Source organism: Argentina anserina, chromosome 5 (assembly GCF_933775445.1).
Source record: "Argentina anserina chromosome 5, drPotAnse1.1, whole genome shotgun sequence".
Lineage (NCBI taxonomy): Eukaryota > Viridiplantae > Streptophyta > Magnoliopsida > Rosales > Rosaceae > Argentina > Argentina anserina.
In genome coordinates, this window is record NC_065876.1 from 5,415,513 (window position 1) to 5,435,849 (window position 20,337).

At 39.1% G+C, this 20,337-nt stretch overlaps 4 protein-coding genes across 4 annotated transcripts; 1 reads left to right on the forward strand and 3 right to left on the reverse strand.

Annotated features, from left to right (window-relative positions):
• Positions 1–197: 197 nt before the first annotated feature.
• LOC126795090 (protein MHF2 homolog) lies at positions 198–1,991 on the forward strand. Its single transcript, XM_050521915.1, is given in 7 exon segments — positions 198–224; positions 305–429; positions 432–483; positions 679–718; positions 849–902; positions 976–1,080; positions 1,853–1,991. Coding segments are annotated over 6 exon segments (402 nt in total). The 3' UTR covers position 1,080; positions 1,853–1,991.
• Positions 1,992–2,299: 308 nt separating this feature from the next.
• Positions 2,300–4,352, reverse strand: LOC126795023 (leucine-rich repeat receptor-like serine/threonine/tyrosine-protein kinase SOBIR1). Its single transcript, XM_050521833.1, has one exon. The coding sequence runs from the start codon at positions 4,323–4,325 to the stop codon at positions 2,409–2,411; it is 1,917 nt and encodes a 638-aa protein (XP_050377790.1). The 5' UTR covers positions 4,326–4,352; the 3' UTR covers positions 2,300–2,408.
• A 1,957-nt stretch (positions 4,353–6,309) lies between these two features.
• LOC126795017 (protein SIEVE ELEMENT OCCLUSION B-like) lies at positions 6,310–10,043 on the reverse strand. Its single transcript, XM_050521828.1, has 7 exons — positions 9,796–10,043; positions 9,581–9,679; positions 8,632–9,089; positions 8,424–8,533; positions 8,122–8,264; positions 7,486–7,965; positions 6,310–7,201 (listed from the first exon to the last, which is right to left on the reverse strand). The coding sequence occupies exons 1-7, from the start codon at positions 10,012–10,014 to the stop codon at positions 6,581–6,583; spliced, it is 2,130 nt and encodes a 709-aa protein (XP_050377785.1). The 5' UTR covers positions 10,015–10,043; the 3' UTR covers positions 6,310–6,580.
• A 4,767-nt stretch (positions 10,044–14,810) lies between these two features.
• LOC126795363 (uncharacterized) lies at positions 14,811–15,620 on the reverse strand. The gene is made up of 2 exons (XM_050522213.1): positions 15,386–15,620; positions 14,811–15,175 (listed from the first exon to the last, which is right to left on the reverse strand). The coding sequence occupies exons 1-2, from the start codon at positions 15,618–15,620 to the stop codon at positions 14,811–14,813; spliced, it is 600 nt and encodes a 199-aa protein (XP_050378170.1).
• Between the last annotated feature and the right edge of the window lie 4,717 nt (positions 15,621–20,337).

Consider the following 20,337-nt stretch of genomic DNA (forward strand, 5'->3'; position numbering starts at 1 on the left):
CCCAGTTCAGATTGAGCAGGGTTTTAGTCTGCAAGAACAAAGACGAAGCGACGCCGTTTTGTGGTTGTATAATAAACGACGCGTCGTTTGGATAAAAACAAACGACACTGGAATTGAGAGCTTAAAGCGCGCCTGTTTCTTCTTCCTTCATCTTCTTCTTCAGTCGGAAAAGAGAGAGAGAGAGAGAGAAAGCTAAAATGGAAGAGAACCAGGCTTTCGAGACGGTAAAACCCTAATTTCAGAGATGTGATTCTCGATTTATGATGTTTACGTGTCTGAGATTGGTGTGTGCTTTTGATGTTAGGATTTGATTCACGCCATTTTCAAGCTCGTGTGGTCCAGAAGAGCTCTCGGTTTGAAATACGACGCCGTTTTTGTTCATTTAGCTTCTTCTTCTTGTTCGTCTCTCTTACATGTCGATTTTGTCTGATTCTGATTCCAGAGAGGCAGTTGCTGGAAGGCACCGAAGCTTTGGACGGCGAGGTAAGGCTATTGTTTCCTCCACATTGTTGCTGTTAAGCTTTCCGCGACTAAATTAGGGTTATTCGAACGAATTGAAATGTGAATGTATGAGTTTGTTTGGTAAATTAGGTTTTTACATTGGAGAAGTGTGATATTTGGGCCTTTTGTGTTGCTAAAGAGTGTAGATGGTTTACATTTTGAGTTGGATATGTGCAGGTGGGAGCTGGAACATTGAAGAAAAATCGGCCTACGTCAGGTGACGCTCACAATGTGGCCTGCTGCTGTTTTGATTGGATTGCTTGATTTTGTCGCAGAAGAGTTTTGGCTTGTTTGAGTTGATGTTACTTGGTTTTGTGGCTTCATTGTAACTGACATTTGTGATGCAGCTAATGCGAATGCCTTGAAATTGAGTTGTGAACTTCTGCGGAATTTTGTCACAGGTGCTACGGAATTTCTTTTGGTTTAAGTGAGATAGAGTGAAAGGTTTTTGAGGGAGGGTTTTGTGTTTTGCAGAGGCTGTGCAGCGTTCTGCTACAATTGCTGAGGCAGAGGGCAGTGATAAGATTGAGGCGACTCACTTGGAGCGGATTCTGCCACAATTGCTTTTGGATTTTTGAGGTAATTTGGAGGATATAGTGCATGTATGTTTTTTTTTCTTCTTGTTTTTGCTTTCATTTGAATCCTTGAGAATCTTATTTCTTGGATCTATTCAATGTACTTGATGAACTTTTACTTGAGAAAGCCAGAACCTCTTAGGCACCTGTTTCTCCTTGAGAAATAAGACCTACGAACCTCCGAGTCAACTTTGATGTGTTTGATGCGGAATTCATATTTCCTTGCTACACCTGATTCTCATGGTGAATCCCATGTTATTGTCTTTGTGTTCGATAAGTAGAGTTAATTACTGCCCTTCGTGTAAGGTCTTAAAATCTACCGATATTCTTGTTGTTTTGAATAATTTTGCTTTTGGTCATGGAACCTGAAAACATAAGTGATCCTTGGGTCAACTTTTAACATGCTTGCTATTGAAATTGGAGTCTTGATAGTTGTCAGTTTTTTTTGCTACCATGTCCATATGATTAACATTGTGAAGCGAAGAAATGTTTCTTTGATTATTTTCATGTCTAAGTAAATGTGTTTAAGGTCCTAAAACTCCGTCTGATAAATCATACTAGTTAATTTGCTTTCCTTATGATCCGTGGGAAGTTGATGTGTTGCTTTACATAAAGCAATTGAACTATCTCCTGGAGATAGTAATGGAATGAACTCATGCGGGACCTTCCTTTCGACCTGCTTGGATTTCTTGATGTCTTAGTGGAATTCCATTTATTGTTATAGCATGAGTTATTAGAGGCATGTCTATTCATTTACCAATTATGTTTTGCTTCAGGTATCAAAATTCGCTGGGTTAAAACAAGAACTTGAAGAGATATATCTTTAGAGGCAACTACTATAAGAATCTGTTGGAATGGCACTTTATAGTCCTCGTTTTGCTACTATGGACCTCACTATTGTTATATGTACTCTAAAACAATCACATCCTTTTGTACTAGAAATCTTGGCAAGTATATATGCAAGGATTTGTGACTAGACTGGTATAGTTTCCTCATGGTTTGGCGTAATTGATAGTCAATGCACTTGCATTTGGTGGTTTATATACCCAAGTAAGAATCCTCCTTACCCTTTCCTTTTTATTGGAATTTAAAGGTTGGTTCATTCGTATGTCTTGATCTGTAGTGTGCTTCTTTCAAGCCAGACACGTAACATGAACCAAATTTTTGAATACTTAACGGACACGGTGAATTGCTGATATACTTGTGGGCTGCTTTAATTTAAGTTAATTGCAAATACAAGATTTTCTTATTCATACAACATTACACAAATACGTGAATGATACAAGTTCGACATAATACATCCCAGTAGGATTTCCCACTCATTTCATACTTCTATACTGATACTTGGTGCTTGATTTGATCCAACATGCACCTAACATCCTTACTATTAGGCCTCTCTTTCGGGTTATCCACTGTGCAAAAGCATGCTATCTTTAGAACCAAGAGCATTTGCTCCTCAAATCCACTACCCATCAATGTCGAGTCGATTGCCTGCTTAGGATCCTCCGAGGTCAGCACATTCTTCATCCACTTAACTAGACTCATCTCACTGGTGGTCTGGAAAAAATCATCAGACGGAAGCTTTCCGATAACCAACACCCCGAGCAACACCCCAAAGCTGTATATATCACACTTGTCTGTGAACTTTAGTGTCTGATGATACTCCGGTGCAATGTATCCAACCGTTCCTGCCACATTTGAAGTCGTGATATGTGTCTGGTAGTCCGGCATTGCTTTTGCAAGTCCGAAATCTGCAATTCGAGCTTCCATATCGTCATCAAGCAGGACGTTTGCCGGCTTCAGATCCCTGTGAATGATATGAGGTGCATGGTGGATATGGAGGTATTCAAGCCCGGAAGCAATTCCTATTGCAGCTCTATGCCTCGTTGGCCAATCCAATTCCCTTTTCCCTTCAGAAACCTCATTTAACATGTCTTGTAAGCTCCCATTTTTCATGTACTCGTACACAAGCAGATGACAGTCTTGCCGGGATACATGCGCCAATAGAGAAAGCAGATTCCGGTGTCGAATTTGTCCCACGGTGTTGATCTCCGACCGAATTTGACGCATCTTCTTGTGCATTTGCTTGCTGTCTTCCTCCGCCAACTCATTGGCTTCCTTAGGAGGCTGAATAATCTTCTTAATAGCAATTATCTTCCCGTTGCTACCTGGCAACTCCGCCTTGTAAACCTCTCCACATCCTCCTCTTCCGATGAGCTCCAACGAAGCAAGCCCGTCTTCTTTCTCCAGAAAAGCCAAGTCCTCTTTCCTTTTGATCAGAGAACTAAAAATAGCCGGACCAGATTCCTTGCCTCCACCTTTCACCACAGCCAAGAGCAGCTTGAACAACAAAGAGAAGATGAACCCACATATGCTCCCGGCCAGTGCTCCGGCAAAGAACCCGAGCAGCCATCGTCCGAGCTTCTTCTTGTTCTTCTTCTTTGTTGGTGTTGCCGATGGACTTGGAGCTGGAGCAGCCGAGGGTCCAGCAGAGATGGAATTACTATTGTTGGTCCTTGCCGCGGGGGTGGAGTTTGAAGTTTCAGCAAAAATGAATCGTCTTGGAACTTGGGAAGTTGCTGAAACCTCAACACGTTTCAACTTAGGCGCGGAGCCTTCGAGGAGCTCATTTCCGGCGAAGTTGAAGGACCTTAGATTGCGGAAAGAGCGAACCGAAGCTGGGATCTTCCCGGAGAAGAGATTGTCGGCAATGGAGAGAGTTTCCAAGTTTGGAAAATGCTTCAAGAAGCTCAAGCTGCCGAAGAACTTGTTGGAGGAAAGGTCGAGTATACGAAGCCTGATCAGAGAAGACAGCTGAGAAGGAACTTCACCGGAGAACTGGTTGTTTCCGAGGTCGAGGATTTCGAGCTTCTTGCAGTCAACGATTTGAGAGGGGACTTGGTCAACCAGGCTGTTGTCGGAAAGAGAGAGCTCCTTGAGCTCGGGGAGCTTCCCGATTGCCGGAGACAGAGAGCCAGAGAGTTGGTGGGACTTGAAGACGAGTCTAGTGATTTTGAGGACGTAGGAGTTGCTGCCGGAAAGTCTTCTCTCGCAGAAGACGCCGGGAGTGTTGCATGGGTTGGTGGATTTGGCTTTGTTTAGGGTATGGAAGCCGAGTTGGGTCTGGACAGTGATGAGGGCTTGAAGGTCTGAAGGATCAAGGTTGAGCCTACCGCCGTGGATGAGGAGGAGGAGGGAGAAGAAGGTAAGGAGGCGGAGGAGCTGCTGTTTGCTGGGGGAATGGTCCATTATGGCGGGCTTCGTCTTTGTACAGACTAGCGGGTGGACTGGTTCATCTCTCGTGGTGTTTTATATAGGAGGAAGTTGTGGCAAAAAAAAATCAAGAGTGTGTGGCCCCATTCGAATGGGTGGAATCTTGAAATTTTGATTATATTTCTGAATTTTATGATCGGGTAAAGAATCTGAAAAATTACTGTAAGTAAGACGTGTTGAGTTCAATTTTGAAAGACTTATTATGAGTTGTTTACAACACCATAAGTGAGATGTTATGAGTTCAACCCCAAAAGACTTGTCACGAGTTGTTTACCCGATCCCAATTTTGCAAATTTGAATATGGTAGTGAAACAATTATAAGCTCATTCATTGCATGATGGCCATGATCTCGTTGAAGTAACACTGCATTTTTTTATGGCTAAATTTTTCACTTGAAGTATGTTCAGGGATGTGCAAATTTTTGTCAACTATAGATGCATGTGAGTAAGTCCTGTAATTGTTATTGCTAAATTATAAGATTTGCTCCATGTGTCTGAAAGAACAATTGATAAAATTATAGGGATTGGATTGTTGTTTGCTAATCTACATGTAGAACTAATATTCACTTAAAAAATAAGAACTAATTATCTGTTGTAGAATCACTAGAATATGCAGATAATCTTGAAGGTCACTATAAACAAGTAGTCTATCAACTTGATTGAAGGGTTAAGTCAGTCCACGGTATTGGAAACATTTTTCCACGCGCAAAACAAAGAATGCCAAATCTGTAAAATTATACATGAAACTCACTTCTTCTCATGGTCTTATTAGTTGACCGGGAAGCTTCTGAGTAGTCCCCAAGTCTTTCCTTCACATCTCCATCGGTCAAGTCAACCCAAGAGCAATGGCCAAATCTTGCGGACACTTCCGGCCGTCCGATCATATTTTAAGAGTAGGTGATTAACAATCTGATATTGACCTGAAGCAGAAGAAATCAATAGTCACACCAGCTCATTTTCTTTGCTAGGGCCAACCAGCTCCCCGCAAGGTCTCCACTAAGCCAAGTCCCTATCCTCCTGACTAGTCACCATTTCCGATTTGTATTTCTACCAGTCAATGCTACTGTTCTTCTCTTGTTGCTAGATTACAAATAATAATATGATTTGTATCTATCTGAATTCTGAAGGCTTGGCATGGATCGAGCTTCTAAATCCTGATATATAGTTATCTTGAGTTACAAGTCTTCTAGCAGTAAGGCTTCAAAGACTGCTCGATCTGCCAGAAAGCAGTGATCATAGATTACTATTATGGAGATGTTAGCATGCACGTCTTACTTGATTTAAACAATTAAACAGTTCACTGGACATTTTGCATATATTATTAGCGTTTGATATGTTCTTGATTCTAATTATGCCGCTTTCTTATAAGGATTTGAAGATTATATTTCCCTTGCCTGCTGTAACTTAAAAATCCCCTTTAATTTATGAGAGACTTCTAATCTTTTATTTTTTCAACCATCATTAGTTGTTTATGTCAAAACATTGCCTCGTGTAGTTGTGAGAAGATGAGTATCATTTTAATAGATAGGCCAGGCTTTCCTTCCCGAATAATGAAGGTAGCCTTGCATATATCATTGGCCTTAAAAAGCTCACAGATTCCTTTGAAATCAAGGTAGCCTTGGCAAATATCATTGGCTTAATTAAGAGCTCACAGAGTCCTTTCAAATTATCAATTTCTTTGACTTATATAATCTTTGGCACCTAGCTAGTGTTTGCCATAATACATCACAGTATTAGTAATTAATACCAATAAACTTGTTTAATTTAGTGCTTTAGGCAGAGACAGAGCTTGATATAGCTCAAGTACTATATCAAGGGAAGAACAGACACAGAATCTCCATATTGACATTTTCCTTCTCTTCGAATTTTTTCTGAAAACTGAAAAGAGTCCTGGAAAAAGAAATGAAAGAAAGTATATAGTGCGTATGTGTTTGTAACGCGAAGTAGGCAGAGATAGGAGATTAGATACTGAAGAATCTTTCAAGCACTATTATTCAAACATTCTAATAGCAATCCAAGCAGCCTAGACTCATCAACCCTATCTGTGCTCAAGAGTCCTAGCTATATAGTTCACAAATTGACACAAACAAGTTTATTTTTAATACATAACATAACGAGTTGATTTTAGCTCTCACTGCACAAACTCTGAAGTCTCGCTCCCAGCATAAGTAATAGCATAACTGGTGATCTGAGATGATTTGTCACAATGATACAGCATATGACAACTACACATCAATCGGTGCAGCAGCGAAACATGAAGAACTTCTCCATCTCACGACCACACTCGGTACACACCACTTTGTCCGGAATGTCTGGACCGAATCCGGGAATGATCAAACGAGTACAGTGATGTGGTTGGTGCCGCAGTTTGAGCTGTTTTTTCAGTTCAGGCAAAAAGCCTAACTCAGCAGCTGCCAGTCTCCAGGTCTCAAAGTCGTCAAGGGTGGTACTAGTCAGGTGTCCATTACCCCTAACAGTGTCAGCTGATCCCCTCCACAACATAACCCAACCTTGGTCACTTCCGTCATAGCTAAGCAAACTCATGACCTCTCTCAGTATATCATCATTGTCTATAGTCTTGTGCTGCTTAGCCTTTGAGCACCTCATGCTGTCAAGTCGAGACCAAAAGAACCAGGTGCGTGTGTAATCAGACCAGGTGTGACTGAGTTTCTCAGCATCAATAAGTCTGTTGAGTTTCCTGATTTTCTCTTTTGTGGCGGTGCTTCTTCCTGCATAGACCAACTCCAAAGGAATTTCTGCACGTTTTGCCACATCTTTTGCTCTCTCTGTGAATCTCCTTATCCATTCTATGTCATCACTTCCAAATAAGCAGATATATTTCTTTTGGTCCATCTGAGAAAGCATGCAGCACCATATATACAATTAATTATAGTTGCTCCAGCATTTTGATTCAACATATAGATACATCTAGACATTCGTCAGATGCATTTTTCTATTTCTTACATGGTAACTCTTATAGTTATACATCACAACATGTTATAATTTCTAGCAAAACAAAATACCCTATTATAAAGTATGGATCGTGTAAGTTTCGCCATCACAAACTGGAATATGATGTTGTAAAACAGTTAATCAAAAGAAGGTAGTTAACTTATAAGTTGCGGAATAGTACATACCCAATTTAGTATTTCTGGATCAATGCTATCAGTAACAAGCTCGAGTCTCCAACTTTCTGCATTCCATAGTGCTGTCTCTTTCTCATCAGAGAACGGGAAAGCCAGATTTCCCCAAATCCACAGCATGTGGACGGCATTTTCAGAGTACACCCTTCCTTGTGGATCCAATGACACTATGATCATCTTCTTGTCAAAATGCCAATAGTCTCTGATGAACTTGATCACTGGAGGTTCAATAATCAAAGGGTCATGCACAGCATACCATGGCATCTTTGACTTCAAGTCCTCGAATCTATCTTTTTTTGCTTCATCCCAAACAGCCGCATCCACAATGGGGAGCCAAACAAATTCATACTCAAAATCTCCCCTATTTTGCTGATCCTTGTAGATGAGTTCAAGAATTAGGATCTCTTCATAACTCAGACTAAGATCAGTTATCAGCAGTAACACATGCTTTCTCCTTAGTACTTCAAGACTGATCTGTTTATGTCACAAGGAACGGATATATAAATGAATCAATTTTATGGTTCATCATATCAGGAATATGATGTTAGGCTTCTCAAAAAAGAGAAAGAGAAGGGAAATGTGAAGCCAAGGGATTGCAGACCACAAATGACATGTAGCTGAGAACCATACCTTCACTTGGCTTCTCCCAATTACAAGAGGCTGAATATCATCCTTGTGGGAAATCAGTGCCCGTAAGTTCTTCATGTTGTCAAGGTGGAGACTTCGGAAAAGGTGTATCAGATTCTTGTAATCTTCATCATATGTCTTCTCCACTGGATATAGTATGATGAAATTTTTTCAGTACATTTGTTGCATTTAATGTTCAATTTGAAAGCAAAAGAGAGAAATCATAAACTTCCAGCTAGATATTTAAGTTATACTTCACCTCCCTAATGAATTGACATATAGACGTGTAGCATGCAAAGGCTCACCAATATGTCGACGGCAGGTTTCTAGTTCACTGGTGAGATGTCCATCTATATTGTTTAACTTATGAGCAAGACTTGATAGTTCCCACACCTCTGTGGTTGATGCGACATACCTGTAAATTAAGTTCAGCACAACAGACTTTCAATCAGATTGAACATACTTTGAAACCATGAATTGGATGCATAAGGCTTCATAATCATGGCTACTTACTCGTATCTACCGCCTGTAAGAATAGAAATATGTGAGGCACAAGCCAGTATGCCTCGAATGACCCAGTAGGCAGCAGCAGGAATATGTGCCATGGCAGTCATCAATGGTGGTTGGTCTTCAGAAACGTACTGAGACTGCAGCTTGACCATATCAGCATACTCTACAATTCTCTTAGTAACTTTGGTGATTGCTTTGATGAGGTTGTCAATGGCCTCGAGCTGAGGCTTTACTGAGGCTGCATGCTCTATTAAGTCTGACAATTGCTTCAGGATGGCCAAAGGCTTGGCTAGTGGATCTGTAGTACAAAGCTGAACAACAAGCCAGAATTCTCCATAGTAGATAGAGAATGCCGCGAGGGATAGCACCACTTTTGCTTCCCATGAATAGTTGGAAAGGAACCTCAGTAACTCCATTGTGCTTACATGCACATCAGCACCATTTAAGCATTGGCGACCTATCTGCTTGTACCAGATACAACTTGCTTACTGAGTTTGCATAGATGTTTCATACAGAATAGAAGATTTATATCGACCAATATAAGATGAAATTATGGTCTTTTGATGTTTTTCAAAAGGAAATAACTAACTTAAAATTTGTATTAACCCTGGGATATATCAGTAAAATAGTACAACATCAAAAACGAGAGAATATAAGTTATGTTTGTTGAATCCAGTTTATACTTATTTACACGCAGAAACAGTGTTCTGGCTATTATATTTTGCTACCAAAAAGCAAAACCCGAGTCCAGGATAATGTCCATGTGTAAATATGCTAATGTTTCTGAGAAAAAATTTGTGCTTTGAAAGTGGCCTAAATCAACAGAACTATGGTGTGTTTCTTTTGTAAAGCTTCCAACTTTAGCCAAGAATACTATTGAAACAAAACAGCGTAAAGGTTAATAGCATCTGCATTTTACTCTTAGATCTTAGTCAAGAAGAATCAAGATAACCTCGATATATATCTTCTGTATCAGATAAGACAACCCCTGGAGAAGGACATCATAACTTAGAGAACTTGTCCTGTCCTCCAGTGAATCTACATGTGTACCCTGCATCAAAAGCAAAGAGTTTGTGACCAGAACAACAATAATCAGTTACTACTCACTGCATATTAAACTAGGCTTAAACATCAGGACTCTAAGATAAAAAAAGGACAAGAGAATACAAGTAGAATGCCGCCATCCGTGCCAACTGAAGACCGATTAAATATTTCATCAATCACATGGAGAATTGGCTTCACATCAACAAGGTGGGAGCGCCCGGGAGTATGAGTCTCCCGAATTTGTCTCACCAATGCAGTATCATCGGATTTTGAGTATTCTCTTTTGTCTCTCCCAGCCACATTTTGTATCTTAGGAGCTGGTTTCAGTGGGTGGCTAGCCATATCTGAGAATTTCAAATGGCTCAGAGAAGTGGGAAACTAGGTTGGAGTGGTATTACAGCTCCACACAATGTATGCCTTATATAGTAAGAGCAAGATAGAATAAAAGACATAAAGCCTTATGAACAAGTTCCTTGCTTGCAAGGTGAGCCTAATTAAAGTTAAAGCCAGGCATATACTGGACAGGGACATAAGGTTACATTATTTTGATTGCTCTTAGGCATTTCTTTCTTGGATTCGAGGTTATCACTTATCAGTAATACAAGTAAAGTCTGCTATTAGGGAAAATGCCTAAAAACAGATGAATCTATGAAACAGTAATGATAGTTACCGATTAGTGCACCCCACACCCATCTGGGAGTCTTTCTTCACAAGGGAAACATGAAGAAGCTCTCAAACCAACTTCAGTCCCCATGCTTGTTGAACTGCTATTTTCTCTCTTGTCCAGAAAAATTATTGAATCAAGTCTTCCTCTACAGCTTCATTGAGACATTTTATCAAATATATTGTCAGTAACTCTTAGGAACCTAACATACTAACTTTTAGTAAATTAATTCCGAGCAAATAATCTTTAGAAAGACTAAACTAAGACCATAGATTCATCATAAGCTGCAACATAATTCATAAGCTGCAACATTCTTTATTCCTCTTTGTATCTTTTTTCATTTCAATAAATTTTCGAAGGAGGATGTTAGTTCTCTCTACGCTTACAAAAAAAAAACATAAAGTGAATTGTGAAAATCAAACTTATGCAAACAAGCCAAACCCTACTTATTTTCTTTTTTTCTTTTATTGTTTCGTTCCTTTTCTTTTCTCTTTTGGAACCTAATGGTGATAAAACCAAGCAAGTTTTTTTTTATTATTTAACAAAGGAGGGAGACAAAAGAACTTGATCTTCTATGTCTGATAAACTCTAACAAAGAGGATAAACAAAAACTCAATCCGGCATGTGTATACTCACACATGCAAAACCATAGCAAATAGCAAACCTTCATCCAAGAAACCCTTAATTAAAGGACGAGCTGAAGCTGATAGCATTGGCAAACCGTTGTGAGATACCAAGAATAGAGAGAATAAACATATCATGATGCTTCTTGTAAGGATGAAAAAAATACAAAGCAGACTCTCCGAACAATTTCAAAAGATGACGTTGGGCTTCCAACACATTAAAAATCTTATTTTCAAAATGCACCAGATTCCTAGTGATCCAAATAGACCAAATTAGATTACATGAGACTAGAAACCAAAGTTAACGTTTAGGTTTTGGGAACACTGAAACACCAACACCATTAAACACTTCATCAAGGGTACCCAAGGCGAGAATGAATGAGAAAATAGAAGGTAAACCTATTTCCATAAAGCCACAATTTCAGAACAATGCAAAAGAAGATGTGTACCCGATTCAGCATGACTTCCACAAAAGGAGCAACGAGATGGAAGTGAAAAACTTTGCCGTTGTAAAACCTCATCAGTTAGTAAACGCCCATGAGGAGTGTTCCAAACAACAAGAGTTTTGCGGGGTTGAATTGCTTTACTCCAGATCACTTTACCCCAATCTTTATACTAACCATGATTTGAGAAGAAAACAAAAGCTTCTTTTGCTGTCAGAATTCTTGAGGAGGAGCGCGGCCATAAAAGAGAGTCAGATGTGTCTGCATCAGGCAGAGCAATGTGCTCAATTTTTTCTGCTGCTTGAGGAAATGAAGATATATAAAATCTACTGGGAGAACCCAATGAGAATCAACAATAACATCATTCGCCTTAGCATGAAGTGAAATAGAGCCACTTACTCCAACACTAGTAGCAAGAGACTCACCCAACCAATTATCTTGCCAAAAAGATATCCTCTTACTATCACCAACACTCCAATGCAAAGAATTTAAAATTATTGGCCTAACTTTTTTGAGACCCAACCAGACTGAAGATCTCTTGTAAGATTTTACAGGTTGGAAATCATCTTTTAAAAAACGAGCTCTAAGCAAAATAGAGGCTGGAGAGGAAGAAGAGAGCATCTCCCAACATCTCTTTATTAGAAGAGCATGATTAGCCTCAAATAGATCACGTAACCCCAAAATCCCCTTTCTCTTTGGGTTTACAACAGTGACGCCAAGCAACAAGAGGCATGCCTATTTTCAAAAGGTCTCCAGTCCAAAAAAAATTCTTGATCCAAGATCAAAAGTCATGAAGTAAACCAGCTGGCCACTCATAAATCTGAAAACTATAAACCAAAATGCCTTGAATAACTGACTGAATAAGTTGTAACATACCCGCTTGCGACAACAGAGAACCTTTCCAAGAGGACAACTTGCATCTCACTCTATTTGCAATGGCCTGAAAATACACCCTCTTGAGACGTCCCTGGAAAATCGGAACCTCAAGGTATGTGAATGGAAGATACCCATGCTTGACACCCAAAATTTTCCGGATAACAAAGCGTCTACGGTGAGCATATTTCCCAAGGAACACAAGCAATTTAGATTTATTGACTCTTTGCCCTGAATTCAAGCCATATTCCTCCATAAACTTCATTAGATTCTTCAAAGATCTCTTGGTACCCCGCATAAAAACCATAATGTCTATGCAAATAGAACATGCGAGGGTGGAGTAATACCAAGAGGAGCTGACAATAAATCAATAAGTCCATCATCAGTCAGCTTAGTGAGACTTCTACTTAAAATCTCTTCCGCAAGACAAAAGAGAATAGGTGACAAATGATCTCCTCGACGAACACCACGAGAATAAGGAAAAAACTCTTCCATCTCACCATTAACTAAAATTGATAAGTGTGCAGACCCTAAAATTGTTTTAATCCAGTTACAAAAAGGATTTAAAAAACCAAAATCCTTCAAAACCCAAAGTAAGAAACCCCAATCAAGCGTGTCAAATGTCTTTTGCACATTAAACTTAATTGCAATGTTACCGCCTTTACAATTACGATCCAGGAGGTTAATGCATTCTAAAGTCAATATAATAGGGTCTACAATAGTGCGGCCTCTAAGAAAAACACTTTGGTTGGGTGAAATAATCCGAGTAGCAATACTTCCCAAATAGTCAGCTAAAATCTTTGTGATAAGCTTGAAAATAAAATTCGTCATAGCAATAGGACGCAACTGCGTTACAATGTCTGCTCTAGGGACTTTAGGAATCAAGATCATTAAATTAGAATTGAAGTAGGGAAGAATATATCCAGTATTAAAAAAACTCTGAACAGCTTGGACTACCTCTGCACCAACAACTGACCAACACTTCATAAAAAAATTCCACCAAAACCATCTGGACCAGGAGAACTATTATGATCCATGGAACAAATAGTCTGAAATATTTCCTCAGATGTGGGAATGGCTGTTAACATAACATTATCCTCAGTAGTCACGAGACTAGGAATTACTTGAGAAACTAGACCATTGTCTCTTACAAAAGAATCTGTTGTGAATAGGTCATTGAAATAATTTACCACATGATCACTAATCTCTTTTGGGTAATCAATAATACTGTTTCCATCTCTCATAGTTGATAATGACTGTTTAAGATGCCGGACTTTAACCATTGCATGGAAGAAATAAGAGTTTTCAACCACCTTCAGTAAGCCATTTTATCCTTGATTTATCACATAAAAAGTTCTCTCGAAGCAAAAGAGACGCATGAACTTGAGCACTGGCAACACTCCCCTAGAAAGCAAGTCATCAGAAGGACCTAAGCTAGTAATTTCCCGCTATATTTATATGCAAATCATCAAATGACTTATCCACCATTATGTTTACATCTCCAAACTCAGCTTTATTCCAAACCTAAATCCGATGTTTAAGAGTCCGCAGCTTAGAAACCAAAATAAACATTGGATTATCATAGAAATGAGAACCTTGCCAAACCTCCTTCACCAAAGAAAGAAAACTTAGATGATCTAGTCACATGCGATGGAACCGAAATAGTGATCTTTGGTTAGGTATAAGCTTTGAAAAGAACACTAAAAGAGGACAATGATCTGAGAAAAAATGAGGAAGAGTAGTACACTCCAAATTGCGCCAAACATCCATCCAAGAGAAATTGCTAAGATACCGATCAAACCTCATTTCAACACTTGCACCAACACCCCTTTTATTCGTCCAAGTATAAGACAATCCTTTAATAGGAAGATGAACCAACTCACAATTAGTTGACATGTCCTGAAAGTCTTAACATGAAACGACATTGGGAAGAATTCCACCTCATTTTTCATGAGCACCCAAGACACAATTAAAGTCACCCAACACTATCTAGGGTCCCTGAACAAAGACATTTTTAACATGAAACAGATCATTTCAAAGCCGGCGACGGTCTGTTACCATAGTTCTTGCATAAACCCAAGTCAAAATACAATTAACATTGTCCAAAGTGCAAGAAATTGTGAGTTGTTGGTCTGTAGCTAGTAACACAGTATGTTAAATAGCTTGATCACATAAGAGTCAGATATTTGGAGGTTGGTCCTCCCTATCATTCAAAGTTGCTGGAAACATCTTTAAAGAATGCCAAAAGGAAGATTTAAGTGAACTTAATTTGATAAAAGGTTAAGAAATACCAATAATAGCAGGTTTGTATTTGTGAACCATCCTACTCAAGACTCGACGAGTGGGGGCGTTGCCCATACCCCAAGCATTCCAAAAAAAATGATCTTCATAGGTTGTGGCGTGAGGTGGGAATCCTGCTACGGGCAGGGTAACAGTCCAAAGTTTGTTCTTGTAGTAAATTCTCATGCATTTTCCTTTTGTTTGCTTCTTTTGTTGGGATCTAGAAAGAACAACAGTCATACATTCCTCCGGCTCTCAAACCACAATTGCATTCTCTTCTGTCCTCGTTGAGGAGGTGGGGAATGAGCTCTCAACATCATCTAAAGCCTCATTAGTAACCACCATTGAGTTCTCTACATCAAGGGTCTGAGCATTTAGCCCATGGAACACTTGGTTTGCCAATTTCTCAATTAATTCATTAGCAGCCCCCACAATAGCCTCCTGAGCTAGAATGACAAACTGATTTTCACTAGAAGTAGGAGTACATGGCCTTGGAACCAAAACTCTATCATTTTTAATAGTTTTCCCTTCATCAATGTCTCTCCCATTGTCTTCAATAGTTATTTTTTCATCAGTGTCTCTCGACTCAAAATTCATCCCTTGATCAACTTGTGCTATCACTGTACATATTTATGTACGTGATGTAACCGTACCATTAATTTCAGTTGGACTAACTGATGGTTGAGTCTTTATACTTTGATCATTTGAAACCTTCTCTTTTACTATGTATTCTTGTCAGACCTACGGTTTCGAAATCAGCTTCTCAGAATGACGAGGCTTTGGATCACCTTGTAAATGTCTACAACTATCGGTCATATGCCCAACCATACCACAATGAGTGCACATATTCTCATAAACAATCTCAATAGGAAAACAATATTCCTCACGCTCGACCATAAGCGAAGATGGCAGTTCGTTTGCAAGATCAACATCTAGTAGCATACAAGCATTGTAACCGAACTCACGCTCCTTGGTAGCCTTGTCCAACTGCAAGGGCGTACCCACTCCACGAGCAATCTCCATGAGATGTCGAGAATGCCAGTAATCTTGGCTCAAACCATACATCCTGACCCAAAGTTGGGCATGTGTTTGTGGAATGACATCCCTAGGGACAAAGTTAGGTTTCCATTGCGACAATCAGAAGAGACCATCGGGCAGAATGCATGTACCACCCCCCAAACTCTGTGTAAATCATCCTCAGTGCCGAAGTGAATATCAAAGTAGCATTTCCCAAGTGGAACTAAACGCCATGGCACCGATGGCTTCCATAAATCGGCAAGTAAACCCTTGAGAACATATGTTTTCATTGGGACAGAATCCTTACGCAATAACAACCTACCAATCAAATTGGTTGTGAAGCTTTTCAGTTGCTCCTGGTGGAGAGCTTCATTGATCTTGACATAAGTCATGTCTCGGCGTTTGACTGGAGCAGACAATTGGCTTAGAGAGACCGAAGACTCAATTGAGTTGGAGAGAACATAGGCAATAGCTTTTGCTTTGGAAACATATTGAGGACGAGGAGCCTCCTCCAGTGGACACAAGAAAGCACATGGACACGCGGTTGTACTTGCACTCATCGCCGACATGGCAACGTCGGTGGAAATCGTAGGATGCAACACTTTTACGACTCAAAGAAATTTCGGAGGACAAAGTTACTTAGTGTTGTGGGGCGTCAGCCAATAAATACTCACAGCTAGAGATAATATGTCTCGCAGCTCCAAAACCGCGTCTCATCTTCGTTTTCTTTTTTTCTTAGGCATATCATCAAACAAGTGGTGGACGTCACTTGTGGCACACAGACACTCTCTCCTCGTGAACTCAAGAGGTATTAAATTTCAGTATCAAGTGGGAGCTGATATGTCAACCACTGTGAAGGGAAGAAAAATCAACTGGATGAAAGCCGGAGTATTGGAATCAGACAGGGTTGTTACTGTGAGCCCTTACTATGCCCAGGAACTTATTTTAGTAGAAAAAGTTTGTACTGATCGGCTTGTATGTGCAGGTCCATGCTTAACTTGCTTTTCCAACCAAGCAAGTTACATATGTGGATAAACTACTTCAAGCGTCTTTAATCTTTCCTGTAGACTTTTCCAATATCGTGATTCACAATGAAGTTTCCAAACCCTTCATCAATAATAAAAGGTATTCTCAATGCCAACCCTATAGGCTATGTGTTGCTGTGAAGAACTGAATTATGTGAAGAGAAAAGTTTTGAACCCAAGGGAAGAGATGAGCTAGGGACACAGATACAGACACAGTTATACTATGGAGATGTTTGTTTGATATTACAACAGTACTAGCACTCTAGCAGTCTAGCACTATGACATGTAAAGTCTGACTTGTTAAGTAAGCAATGCTTTTTTGTTCTTGTGATCTGGTGTTAGGTAGCGAATATTGTACATGGACAGTGACCATTTTTTTTATACGAAATAAAATATATTAAATAAAGGAGTTTCTAGGACACCCACACGGTACAATGTCAAATCAAGAGTATTAGTGGGTGCACTTGACACACAATCAAACCAACTAGCCCCTTGATTAAAACTATGGCTAAGATTGGCAACAACATCAACTACAAAATTTGCTTTCCTAAAAATGTGTTTGAAAGAAATTGAGTTGAACTTTGAAGCAAGTATTTGGATAGCTATTTGGATAGACAAAATAGTATAGCAAATACCAATATCTGCAATTAGTAAATTATCAAAATTTGTGCAGCAAATACCCAGGGTTAATAATAGTAATCATATGCGTTAAGTTTCGGACCTCGTTTCACCGTTAGAATTTCCAGTAAATCGAAAACACCATTAATATGTCATAAGGGATGACCCATTACAAAGATGCGAACGCCGAAAGTCATTTACATATATGAAATAACCTAATTTTTGTTACGTATCTTGCGCGATCGCACTGAGAAAACCGATTTGGCAAAGCCCCAGTCAATGAGGTTTTAATATGTCAAAACTCCTATTTTTTTGTTGACCGTATGTACGAACGGTCAAACCATGTCCAAAACAAACGGAATTTTTACGGGACCCCTAAATATATATACTGATCACATCTGTTGGTGTCGATCGACCATATTTCGATCTGGAGTTGTCGATCATATAAGTGTCCACTAATGTATCATAACCTTTATATTATATTTATAATAAAACTATCGCATTATGAAGCGACTATATGAAGGAAACTTGTCGGGATCAATCGACACCAGCCGATGTGATCGGTATATATATTTAGTGACCCTGTAAAAATTTCATCTAATTTCCGTTAAACCAAAAACACCACTAATATGCCATAAGGGAAGACCTATTACCAAGATGCGACATCGAAAACCGTTTGCATATATGAAATCACATATTTTTTGTCACCGATCGTGCGCGGTCGCATTAATAAAATTCATTTGGCAAAACCCCAGTCAATGGGGTTTCAATATGTCAAAATGCCACTTTTTTGTTGACCGTAGGTATCGACGGTCAAACCATGTCCAAAACAGATGAAATTTTTACGGGTTCCCTAAATATATATACCGATCACATCTACTGGTGTCGATCGACCATATTTCGAACTAGAGTTGTCGATCGCCGAAGTGTTCACTAATGTATCATAACATTTATATTAGGTTTATAATAAAACCATCGCATTATGAAGCGACTATATGAAGGAAACTTCTTGCAATCGATTGACACCATCTGATGTGATCGGTATATATATTTAGTGACAATTTTAAAATTTCATCCAATTCGGACCCCATTTGATCGTCGGAATTTCCGGTAAACCAATAACACCACTAATGTACCCTAAGGAAGGACCCATTACCAAGATACGAATGCCGAAAGTTGTTTACATATTTGAAATCACCTAATTTTATCACCAATCGTGCGTGGTCGCAACAAGGAAATCAATTTGGTTAATGGGGTTTTATTATGTCAAAATACATCTTTTTTGGTTGACCATAGGTATAGACGGTCAAACCATGTTCAAAATGGACGAAATTTTTACAGGGTCCCTAAATATATATATCGATCACATCTATCGGTGTAGATCGCCAATATTTCGAAACTAGAATTTATTTGTGACTTTTTTTTAGAATGTTTTCTAATAATTCTTTTATTGTTCAAACTCTTAAATAAGAGTATTATGTTTTTTTTCTTCTAATATAAGCCCATAGGGCCCGGCCCGTACAAATTCATAAGACCCACTTTAAGTGGACGGGCTTAGATCTTCAAATTTGTGAAAATACCAACTCGACCCGTCACTTATTTAAATTTACTAAGACCCGGTATAAGCCCGCCACTCATGACCAGACCGAGCCCGGCCCGTTGACGAGCCCTAAGTAGGTATCTCAGTATTATCTACAGGTTCCATATTACTCTCACCACAAAATGTGACATTGTCATCTCTCACTTGCTCATTATCGTCCGTGTTGGTTATGCCTCCTGAACAAGGATCAAATTGTACACCACCCATACTTTCTTCAATTTGCCATAATCCTGAACACAATATTCTCCCTCCAAAAATTCCATCACTGATAGACAACTAGCTTTGGCTCATTTCAGCACAGGTTTTGATGAATGTTGATTTCAAACCAAAATCTGCATATAGACGAGATCAGTTTAATCATGAAGCATATATAAGAGATTACAATGATCATTTACATGTAAGGATAAAGTATACACGAATAAGTTAAGCACTATATATAGAACCTAATACACACAATTAGAATTCAGACCATGTAATTCTACAAAAACAAAACAAAACGCACAAGAAAACATGAAGGAACCATCTATACTGTGATGGTTATATATAATTGGGATTCAAACGACTCCGTCAAGGGTTCATGGTTGCATTTAAAGTTATATATAAAAGGGGCATGAAATTCTAATCTTGAGAACGCAAATAGAGTAATACACTAATACTATTATGCAAGACCCGTCACAATATAGAGGAGAATGAATATATTTTGAAATGGGTAGAAGCCCTAATAACGTCTCCATTAATGAAACCGTATAATACAAGGGGGAGACATTAAATTTAAACCCCATACTGCAAAAACACCTTGAAATAATATCAGATATTTCCACATAATCTATGTATTCTAACAAACATCATTTAGCAAAGAGTACAACATTGGCAACTCCGTTTGTTTTACAATTTCGGTAACATACCAGAAAGATAATGCTCATACAGAGCCATAAGATACTATGTTTGTCAGCTTTCCCACTATGTTGCAACTGGAATCTAATGCTAGTGACACCAAGTTTCATCCTACCACTAAGAGGCTGCGACCATTTGACCAAGCAAGAAACTCGCAACCTCATTAGGATAGACATGACGCACTGAGTCCACCACCTAGGACAAAACCCACTTCTCCCTATCAAACTATAACAGTGAATTCAAAAATAAAAGATAAAGAGTTAACCATGGTTATTGGGTAGAATAGAAAGGGACACATGTCATTCTAGTAGGAGGTGGATATACTAGGATGTGCGACAACAGTCTTATTCACACGGTCAGTAGTTAATTATGAAATTCATATCCAACCACCATTGGATGTATAAATCTAATGGTTGAACACAAAATAACTTAATTAAAAAAAAAATCTCCTTACTATTAGATTTATATCTAATGATAGTTGAACATGAATTTCATAATCGGCTACTGACCGTATGAAGGAGACTATGTGCGACAAATTTACTTCGGTGTAGAATTGTGGAAATAACACGAGTACACGACAGCCTCACCTCAGACTTTCTCCTCGTACCATACCGGAGTATGATCGGTC

Coding starts and splice junctions, on each gene's coding strand:
- LOC126795363 (XM_050522213.1), bottom strand. CDS start 15,620: ATGTATGGTTTGAGCCAAGATTACTGGCATTCTCGACATCTCATGGAG. Junction 15,176..15,385: donor GAATATGTGCACTCATTGTG/GTATGGTTGGGC, acceptor AAATATGTACAG/TGATAGCACAAGTTGATCAA.
- LOC126795023 (XM_050521833.1), bottom strand. CDS start 4,325: ATGGACCATTCCCCCAGCAAACAGCAGCTCCTCCGCCTCCTTACCTTC.
- LOC126795017 (XM_050521828.1), bottom strand. CDS start 10,014: ATGGCTAGCCACCCACTGAAACCAGCTCCTAAGATACAAAATGTGGCT. Junction 8,265..8,423: donor AACCTGCCGTCGACATATTG/GTGAGCCTTTGC, acceptor TACTATATCCAG/TGGAGAAGACATATGATGAA. Junction 7,966..8,121: donor TTGGGAGAAGCCAAGTGAAG/GTATGGTTCTCA, acceptor TGACATAAACAG/ATCAGTCTTGAAGTACTAAG.